This window comes from Zerene cesonia, chromosome 17 (genome assembly GCF_012273895.1).
Source record: "Zerene cesonia ecotype Mississippi chromosome 17, Zerene_cesonia_1.1, whole genome shotgun sequence".
Lineage (NCBI taxonomy): Eukaryota > Metazoa > Arthropoda > Insecta > Lepidoptera > Pieridae > Zerene > Zerene cesonia.
Window position 1 is genome coordinate 94,155 of NC_052118.1, and position 10,724 is coordinate 104,878.

Sequence of the window (10,724 nt, forward strand, 5' to 3'; positions counted from 1 at the left end):
AAAAAAATGAATTATCCAAATTATAATTCGCACGTATGACACGCGCGCGCCTGGCGCCGGACAGGCCGCAGCAGATGTCACGTTCCATCTATAGGCCTACGAATAAACCTGAATGTGCAAATTGCGAAAACGTGAATAGGAAATAAAGCATTTCAAATGCTTTACGTCGTTAATGTAGGTTACAGTTTTGACACCAAGCCTACTGGTGACGACTGAAAATAAGGACGCAGTTACGGAAATTATCTGAACATGGAGCAGCATCGTAGGTTGTCGCGGTGTGACACTGACAATGATGCGATTAGCTCCGGCTGGCGGCTGCGGCTGCTCATTAGGCTCGCCCAGCGCCTCACAATGGGCTCTGCGACCTTCGCCCGAGATCATGGACCATAGATATTAGACACACGAGGAGGCCTGACACTATAAGCATTTCCGGTATTTTAGCTGGCTAGGTACAATGATGGCAATTTATAAAAGTATGTTTATAAACCATACGCCATTGAATATACGATTAACGTTATATATATCAAACATAGCTATAGCCTTTGTTATTATTTCAGTTTCTCATTATTTGCATTAAACTTTAACGGTTCCAGTAATAAAATGAAATTAGAATTACGAATAGCCACAATGCGCCGTAACATTCCTTCGATGGTTGCTTATTATAATATGTAGTTATTAAAGCATCGGCCTCCTATAAACGTAAAAACAATGTTTTGTCCTTGCCGATAAGTTAGAGAAACATTAAGTATCGAAATTAGGAAACGCTTGATAGATATGATTTATAGATGATTCGATTCGAACAACATTTCCTGTTGGTATAATTAAACGGTTTGGAAAAAATCCACGCGTCGTTTATGTAATCATCGACATTAATCGCTGGATACCGGTTTAATTAGAAGATGCCATTAGACGTGGAAATGTGCCGTCACTCAAGCTCCGCGCTCTAACGCGATTATAGCTGACCTATGACGTCACCATACAATCATGTCGTCTATTTTTGCGACACGAGATACAAATGAAATGCACAAATACGTTCGCCACGATCAATTAGCGGAGTGTCGTAGCGAGATTAGAGCGATCCATTCATTTGCTGATTGCTTTGTTAATCACTCTTGGAATTACGTCAAACTATTTGGTAACGAACCAGTCTATTTAGTAATTTGTACATTTACTAATATCAATTTTATAGAGATATATTCGTTGGGCGGTTTTGCACTTGTATATGATTGCGACAGACTTTTTGCATAGTTTCCTCGTCACGGAGTCAGGTCGCGCATAAAAAATAAAGCATATCAATTGCTTTTTGTCACGCTCGGGTGAGGTAATGTCAATCATGTAAACTTTTTCATTGTTATTGGAGAAGTTGCCTAAAATAATTCATGCCAAAGTCTTAAAACGAATATTATGATTATTTCGAACCTACACTCACCTACACTCGACACAATTTAGGAATAAATTCACTTTTACAACTGAAGAATGATGTCAGAAGTTAAATTGGATCGTAGAAAGACCTTGCTCAATTTACGCACATTTTTTAATTCTACGATCAAATATTTTCTTTCAAGTACTCCAGGTATCGTGGAACTCTCGGAACAAATGTGAAGAGACTTAAGGCGAGCAGTCCCACACACGGTACACCTGCAGCTACACCTGCAGCTACAAGGGAGAGACAAGTGAGCAGCAACTGACTGGTGGTGAAGTTGAAGGAGGCGTAGGCGGCGCTCTCCTTGTCGTGCAGCAGCGTGAAGGCGTGCAGCTGGTAGGTGGCGCCGGGCGACAGGTCGCGCAACACGTGCGTCCAGTTGCCGCCGCCCTCCACCGAGATGTTGTGCGCGCCCTCCGCAGCCTCCGTCCCCTCCGCGCCCTCCGCGCGCCCCGTCAGCGGGATCACCTGCCCATACACCATACTTACGGCATAATATCACATTTATTCATAAAATTGTCATTTTTTACAAAAAACTAACTTTTCGTATGCGGCTTCATGAGCGCAATCACAGGACAACAATTATCAGCTCCCGTTCCCGTGGTTGTACTAGTTTAAGCATGAACAAGATATAGATAGACAGACATAATCAAAAGTTAGTAGGTAGTATGTCATAAAAAAACAGACTTTTTATATAATTTACTTAATAATATAAATTTCTTCAATAAAATATAATAAAAAAACATATCTTGCTGACATATAGTGTCAGCAAGATCTGCATTTAAGCGAGCCGCGTAGTGACTCCATAGCATAAAATTCTAAAGACAGACGTTTTGCGAGGCTAACTCATCAAAGATCATGGTTTCGATCCCCATTCGACACTAATTTAAGTCACGGTGTGACGGATCTAGACCGCAATCTGGGTATGGTATCAATACCCTCCCAACCCGGGTTCAAATAAGCTAACGAAAACATACCTTGAAGCGGAAGCCGGTGTAGTCCCCGTGAGCGGGCGGCGACCACGCGATGGCGGCCTGCTTGTTGCGGCCCAGAGTCACGGTCAAGTTCGTGGGCGGCTCCGGCGCTGCCGCAACGCAATTATTTCAACGCTATTGTTTATTATTATTATGCATTCTACACTCTGCACATGACGTAGGATTCCCACTATTATATTGTTATGTCATTGTTATTTGCATTTTAAATGTCTATCGTATAAGCACCTTGCATGCAACTATCTGATTGTTGCCAACAACATTTTGGCTTGCGGCATAGAAATTTCCGTATGATTCAGATATATGAGGGAATGGACATTAAATTAATTGTTAACGCAATAATACAAAAACTCTACCATAATTTATTAAAAGGTGCTTTATTGGAGTCATGATATTCACTTGGTGTTATTATTGGAAATGTGACGAAATTTTAAGGGCTATAATTGCCCCACCTTGAATGGATATCTGTACTAGAACGTTTGCATGTTCAGTAAATTAGCCATAAATTATGAAACAAAATATTGCAACCTTCAGCCATCATTCATACATCAGTATGACCAGGGTCCAGCATTCTATTTAACTCACAAAGCAAAGCACAACCCAGGATATGTTTTAAATACCTATTGCAATATATAAAAAAGTGTTCTTCTACTTAATCACACCTACAACTAAAAGTACAAAAATTACAAAAACAACAATGTTCCAAATGAACTGCTCCATGCAGCATTAGTCATAGTCAGCTAAAATGATGTCATCTTTTTTCTCAGAACTTCAAAACATCCACAAACTCCACTTTCCACATTAGATAAACACATTAAATAAATGATGGAAATTTGAGTATTGGAGAATCCAAGCATAAATAATGGTTTGTTCAACCCAAAATGCACATTATAGAATGGTTCATTACTTCTTTTATTATTATGATTTTTCCAAAAACAACAGTAAAATATAAAAATAAAAATTAACATAAATATAAACAGCTATTGCTTCTTTAAATGACAAAGTTAATTCGGAAAAAGATAAGATGGGTATTTTGTATTCAGCAGAAAAGGGACTTACCAGTAATGATAGTTTGATTCCACGTCAACAGGTCAGCAAAAGTAGCATTGGAGTAGTATAGCATAAAGTGGTACTTGGTGCCCGGTAGGCCCTGGAAGTTGATGGTGGAGGCTCTGGCAGGGACGGTGAAGTTCGGCGCGGGTGATCCGTGCGGCGGCCGGTAGTCCAGCCGGTAATGCGCCTCTTCGCCGTCTGGCCCTCCCCATCCTGGTATCTCTATGACCAGATCTGCTGCTGAACTGCATCTTAGAGTACCCTATAGCAGAAATTTGCTGCATATATAGCATATAGGGTTTGTATAAGCATAAAATGAATAGAACTATGAAGTAAATACTATTCCTAAAAGGAAACATGGAATATTTTATAATTTTTTTGGTTTTATTTATGTTAACTATGTTTGTTATCGTCTTAAGCCCATAATTGTTCCCACTGCTGGGAACAGGACTTCTATGAGAGTTCAGATCATAATCAACCAAGCTGTCCAATTGTGGGATGATAGATGTCACAGGTCGACAACTTTCCATTGCTTTGACATGCCAGTTTTCTCACAATGATTTCATTCAATTCAAGCAATGGTGATGTTATCTACATGTGCAGATAAGTTGAAAAATCAACTTATGTCCTGCATGCTCATCTGGTCTCAGACTTCCGCATTATCAAATATAAGCCCAAGATCTTCACCACTGACCCACCACAGTTTTTTATGTTACTAGTATTTGTAAAAAAGAAAAATTTATAAATCGGCCACATAATTTCTGACCTCAATCATAACAAACAAACAATCAAAACTTTTCCATTAATTATATTTGAATTTGTACAAAAATTGTAAAGCTGAAGAGTAAGTACGTATAAGCAACTAGTGCAAAATGAAAATCTAGGTGTTTGATAATTTGATAAACCATTTATTGAGGAAGACGATAGACTATATAATATCAAACATACAGGAGCAAAGCAGCACTGGAAATGTTTAAATATATTCTTGTTAAGAGCAGACAGTGGATATGCTAGTTTATAATTTCAATTCTTACAAATAGGTTAGTTTGTGTATAGATTGTATAATTTTATTTTTAAAGAAATTTCTAGAAAAATTCTCAGATTCTATTGTATTAAAATCTGGTATGATCATATTATAATGTGTCATTCATTCTACTCAGAATTTAAAGGGAGGCTATTGAAAACAACAATAACAGATTTCACCTCATTTGGTTATGTATCAGTAAGTAATGAATTTAATGGATCATTCAAGTATAAAATTATATCAGCTATTGTCTGTAACCACTTCCTAAGATACAAAAAAGGTTTATGCAGTCATTGATTACTGGCAACAGTACAGTAGTAGTGATATCAATTTATGTTTGCAATTGTTTGGGTACATCAATCACAATAATTTAGACTGTAAACCTACTTTAATAATTGAGGGATGAGCAATACTTTCTAATTAGGTAATTGATGTCAACCATCGTGTGATGTATTTGAGAATGAGCTGCAAGAGCAGGGGCCTAAGGCATGGAAGTGAAGGTGTGCAAGATGGTAGTGACAGACTTTTATGTGATATGATCATGATAATTGATCTCTGGGTGACCACTTACAGCTAAAACAGCAAGCAGTAGCGCTAGGGCCGCAGCGGCGCGTACGCAGCCAGCCTTAGCTTGCACAATCGACCTCTTCCACATCATTGAAGGCGACTCTCCGATTTCACATGACACTTTCTCTTTCAAACAAACACCTCTCTTAGAAGATGGAATCATTATTGTGAATAAAATCTTTGTTAAATTGTCACATTATCGCTTTACACCTTTGTTCCATTAAATATATTCGAGAAAAACATAAGGAACAATTAAAAAACACATCTGTTGTCATGTAAAAACTACACTGACGTTTTCCATTATTTATTTTAATTATTTATTCCACAGACTTCAAAAGATAATAGACTAATCACCAATTACTAAAAAAGGAGAGCAATATTGTGAACGCTGTTTTTAAATATATAAGTGAGATTAAATAAAATATTTTCTTTTAAGTAAATATGGGGTTTATTTGGTTAAAACTTATTTTTCTCATACATTTTGTAACAAGCTAAATAATTTCCAATCAGTACACTAGTTGAATTTTTATAATAGGTATAATTAACAATCGGTTTGTCTATTCATTTAAAGCCTATGTCACCTGTTGCTTGTCAGCTGTCAAAATGACATTGACAGTCAGTGGCATGCGTTCATAGCTCATACACTTTATATGATCCGTTCCATCTAACGGTATACTGCCTTATGTTAAACTTACACAATTAATAATAATAAGATTACGTGGTTTATTTTAATTGGTTAAAGACAGTGAGATAACTGTATCGTCACTCCTTTTTTTTATTTGATGTAAGTAGGAAATAGCAGAATTAACAAATTTTTTTTTTATGTACGACAGCGACGTCAAAAAATTGACAACTGCAATTGACGTATCTTATACAGCTGATATTTTTCTTAACAATTCCATCAAAATTCCATTCCACTTCTTGACCCTTTCAATAACATTTCAGGACTCATTATATACTGATATAAATAAAAAATAAAATGACGCAATAAGCTGTGAAGCCACAAACCGAGTAAAACACTAGGCCATTATGTTCCGTTTAAATTTGAGAAAATAGAACGCTGATAAGTAGTTTTGGTATAAATTAAAGCAGTGGTATGGCATCAGTAAGATCTTCTGCAGCACGAGTACTTCGAGCAGCCCCTGGCACGTCCCGACTGATTGCAGTTCCGCTGCGACGTGTTGTCGCTCTGAGTAACCCATCCCATGGCACTCAAGATAATTCCGAAGGAGGAAATAACCGAGGGAGCTATGCATTCGGTGCTGCATCGTTAGGTCTAGCATTGCTTGCCGCAAATCATATCTATAATGGTACGTAATTTAAGTAGTTATTTTCTTTAGTACCCCAGGTCAGGGATTTTGAAATATAGCTAATTAAGTATTGCATAAACTAAACATTTATCTATTCAACTAGACTACTTTTATAGAGCATGTGAATTATCAAAGTACACAATTTCATATTTACCACTAATTTAGAAAGCAGTTTCCCGGTGGATGTGGTAGTGGAGAGACTGTATTCTATGACAAGATACCATAGATCTCTATTTTCCATGTATTCATTTTGACCTAAGAAGGCTCTCTAATCATTTTTACTTACTGTCATTATTAATTTAAATTTAGTCTTACTAAAATTTATTATTTTGAACTTACCTTCTATAACAGATAATTACACAATATTATATAGTGCAAGCAACAATTCCAAATAATTTACTCAATTATTCATGAAGTTAGTATTTTGGTAATTTCACATATGTTTGAGCTATATTGTTGGGATTGCTCATATTCAGTGGAACTACAAAAGCAATCATAATTTTTTTTCTTTTTACATTTTATTTTTTTAAATACAAATGTACTTTTAATCTGTTTTTTCATAGGCCCGTTTCATTGACATTCCATGTATAATAATTTGCCTAAATGAGTGGAATTTGTTTGTATATATTGGGATTTCATGTCACATGTTAACTTTTATTTTTCAGAAAAGAAATTTTTCAAAGCTGCGCAAGTTGGAAATGTGGCTGAACTGCACAAGTAAGTCCAAATGTGTAATATGTGTATGTGTGTGTGCTTATTTTTTTTTGTATATTGGGAAAGAAACTCTTTATGATTATACATTACTGAAATACAAACAATACTTATAAAATTTTCTTGAGTTATTAATTTTACAATTTTTCCATGTAGTGTAATACTAATTATTAAATTGAACAAGAAAGCTAACATTTCATAAAAATTAACAGGCAAATAACAGCTGCAAAAGATAATGGCATTGATTCCGGTGGCGACAATAGCGAAGGTCCCGCAGATCGACGGCATTCCTTAGGCTGGACGGCGCTCATGGCTGCTGCGGCCAATGACCATCCAGCGGCAGTAAAGGAACTGCTTAAACTTGGCGCAAGGCCTGATCTAAGGGAGAAATATGCAGGAGCGTCAGCCGCAGCTGCGGCGAGCGGCTTGCATCCACTGGAAATTCTTCAGAAAAGAGAGGATGAATTTTGCGGATCTATGAACGCGCGAGCATCTTTCCTTGGCTGGACGGCTCTACATTATGCAGCTCTGGCCGACTCGACCGCGTCCGCTACGGCGCTGCTCGAGGCGGGCGCCGACCCGACCGTGCGCGACCACGCCGGGAGGCGCGCCCTGCACTACGCGCGGGACCCGTCCCCCACGCGCGACGTCATAGTGGAGCACGCGCGGCGCTGGGAGGAGGCCGCCGCCGCCGCCGCCGCGGAAGAACGCCGCAGATTTCCTCTCGAGCAACGGCTCAAACAGTTCATAGTCGGCCAGCAAGCTGCCATAGAGACGGTCGCAGCGGCGGTCAGGCGGAAAGAGAACGGTTGGGCGGACGAGGACCACCCGCTCGTGTTTCTGTTTCTGGGAAGCTCGGGCATAGGTAAAACGGAATTAGCGAAACAGCTGGCCAGGTACATGCACCGCGACGACCCGGCGGCGTTCATCCGGCTGGACATGTCGGAGTACCAGGAGAAGCACGAAGTGGCCAAGCTGATCGGCGCCCCGCCGGGCTACGTGGGCCACGAGGAGGGCGGCCAGCTCACGCGGGCTCTGGCGCGCCGGGCTGACGCCGTCGTGCTCTTTGACGAGGTGGATAAAGCGCACCCCGATGTCCTCACTGTGCTGCTGCAGCTTTTTGACGAAGTGAGTGATAATATACTTAATACAGTTCAGGAAATCAATTTAGGACTTACAGTCACTTTTACCCAATTTACCCACGTTCATGTAATCATATCATATGAAACAATTAAAATCGGAAATGACCTAGCTTTTGTGGGTATTGTTTCGTTATTCACCAACAAAATATAAGGATAGTGAGAGCGCGATCTAAACAGGGTCGGCTTACGGACGGCAAGGGCAAGCTGATAGAGTGCAAGAACGCGATCTTCGTGATGACGTCGAACCTGGCGGCGGACGAGATCGCGCAGCACGGGCTGCAGCTGCGGCGCGAGCAGGCCGCGCTGCGCCGCCAGCGCGCCCGCGCGCGCGCCGCCGCCGGCGAGCCCACCACGCGTATGTCTTGCGATTCTTTTATTGCCCTTAGCGGGCGACTGGGCTGCTGGCCGCCTGATGGTAAACGATCACCCAAGGACGTTCGCAGAGGTAGTGCCTCTAAAAATGCGCTGCCCGCTTTTAAGTGGGAAGGGATTAAGAAAGGAGTGATGACTGGGAATAAGGAATGGATTGGGAAGGGTTTAGAAAAGAAAACTCACGTTTATAACTATATAAAATTAAAAATTTATATAAATGCGTGTTATCGCTTCAGCCATCCGCGAGGACGAGGTGCCGGAGCAGTCGCTGGAGGTGTCGCGGCAGTTCAAGGACAGCGTGGTGCGGCCGATCCTGAAGCGGCACTTCGGGCGCGACGAGTTCCTCGGGCGCATCAACGAGATCGTGTACTTCCTGCCGTTCTCGCGACAGGAGCTGCTGACGCTGGTGCAGCGCGAGCTGGCGCGCTGGGCCGACACGGCGCGCCAGCGGCACAGCGTCGAGCTGCGCTGGGAGGGCGGCGTGTTGGGCGCGCTCGCCGACGGGTGCGTGCCCACCAGTCGCCACCAGTCGCCACTAGTCGCCACCAGTTGCGGTGGCGCAATATAGCAATTTATTACACTTTTCATAATTTCAATAGGAGTTTGTACTTTGTAATAGTGGAATAAAATAAAAAAAATCAAGAAACACAATATACGTAAAGTGCTAGACTAGCTAGCTTTGCGTATATTGTGTTCCTTGATTTTAGTAATTACACTATTTAAGTTTCGAATTAATTACGTTTTACAAGTGCGCTATACGATTGTTTGAAGTAGAGAACATTCATCATCATCATCATCATCAGCCCATATATGTTCCCACTGCTGGGACACAGGCCTCCTATGAGGGTTCAGGCCATAATCCACCACGCTGGCCAAGTGCGGGTTGACAGATGTCACATGTCAAACTTTTGATTCTTGGACATGCCGGTTTCCTCACGATGTTTTCTTTCACCGTTTTTAAGCAGTGGTGATGTTATCCACATGTGCCGATAAATTGAAAGTCCGCGGTTCTCACCACTGAGCCACCACTGCTTTTGAAAGGGAACATTATTTATTGTAAATCAGTTGCATGTTGGACGCTGCAATGAGAGGGCGTCGGCAGGTACGACGTGCACTACGGCGCGCGCTCCATCAAGCACGAGGTGGAGCGGCGCGTGGTCAACCTGATCGCGCTGGCGGCCGAGCGCGGCGCGCTGGGCCGCGGCGCCAGCGTGCTGCTGCACGAGGCGGCCGGCCGCGTCACGCTCGCCGTGCGCGCGCCCCACGCCGCCGACTACACGCCGCTCGACCTGGGCGCGCTCTAGCGCTCTAGCGCCTGTGTAGAGCTCTAGCGACTGCAGCGCGCTCTAGCGTCTATATAGAGCTCTAGCGTTGATGTAGAGCGCTGGTGTCAACATAGAGTTCATGCGCCTGCAACGGCTGCACTCTACGTTCCAAATATCTCATCTTCTCACGAGATTCCTACACTGTACAAAATAGATTAAAGCTTAATTTCATTCAGAATATTAAAAGCACATTAAACGATTGATGACATTGTGTTTAATTTATAATCTTTGCTTCGATCGTGCTTTTGCGTTATATTCATAGAAAAGAAAGTGATTAAAAAGTAGTTTAAATGAAAATTTGAAATTGAAACCAAATGTGATCCAAATAGATTTAGATTAATAATAATAAATAGTTTTTTTTGTAAACGGTTCGTTTTTATTTTATTTTTTTATTAGCCCTACAGTTTCCGTACAGTGATTGCAAAAGCGGCGGTGGTACTCATTTCCTAATTTATGTTTGTATTTGCGTGGTGCTTATTCTGTACGGTGTTCGTACATCAAGTTGCGCGCTGTCAGCATTTTACGCCGACATGGGACATTTTAGTATTACCTTCAGTTCGCATTCGATCACCATACAAGACGCGCGTCCTCATAACCATCAACCAAACCATATAGAATTAATAATAATAATACTGCTCACGACATGTTGCCCTCTTGTTGCTATTTTACTGCAACCTTTTAAAGGGCCCATTTGTGAGAGGGCGAGTCACCGTCTGCCAATATATTTTTACTGGCTCAAATGTAGTAAAAAGGCAGACGCCCATAGTTTCCCATAGACCCAACCTACCAATCCATCAAACACCTC

General features: G+C 41.4%; 2 protein-coding genes across 2 annotated transcripts in view; one reads left to right on the forward strand and one right to left on the reverse strand.

Moving 5' to 3' along the window:
* The window catches only part of LOC119833324 (tyrosine-protein phosphatase 10D), a 22,298-nt gene extending 16,926 nt beyond the window's left edge, over positions 1–5,372 (reverse strand). The window contains exons 1-4 of the mRNA XM_038357310.1: positions 5,064–5,372; positions 3,475–3,730; positions 2,401–2,507; positions 1,690–1,891 (exon numbers count right to left, since the gene is read on the reverse strand). Of these exons, the coding sequence (XP_038213238.1) occupies positions 1,690–1,891; positions 2,401–2,507; positions 3,475–3,730; positions 5,064–5,222 (724 nt within the window). The 5' untranslated portion in view covers positions 5,223–5,372. The remainder of the gene's footprint in view (positions 1–1,689; positions 1,892–2,400; positions 2,508–3,474; positions 3,731–5,063) is intronic.
* Positions 5,373–5,917: 545 nt separating this feature from the next.
* LOC119833616 (caseinolytic peptidase B protein homolog) lies at positions 5,918–10,280 on the forward strand. The gene is made up of 6 exons (XM_038357707.1): positions 5,918–6,369; positions 7,035–7,086; positions 7,293–8,208; positions 8,400–8,577; positions 8,831–9,098; positions 9,697–10,280. The coding sequence occupies exons 1-6, from the start codon at positions 6,156–6,158 to the stop codon at positions 9,896–9,898; spliced, it is 1,830 nt and encodes a 609-aa protein (XP_038213635.1). The 5' UTR covers positions 5,918–6,155; the 3' UTR covers positions 9,899–10,280.
* Positions 10,281–10,724: the final 444 nt, after the last annotated feature.

Coding starts and splice junctions, on each gene's coding strand:
- LOC119833616 (XM_038357707.1), top strand. CDS start 6,156: ATGGCATCAGTAAGATCTTCTGCAGCACGAGTACTTCGAGCAGCCCCT. Junction 8,578..8,830: donor CGCCGGCGAGCCCACCACGC/GTATGTCTTGCG, acceptor TTATCGCTTCAG/CCATCCGCGAGGACGAGGTG. Junction 9,099..9,696: donor TTGGGCGCGCTCGCCGACGG/GTGCGTGCCCAC, acceptor GGGCGTCGGCAG/GTACGACGTGCACTACGGCG.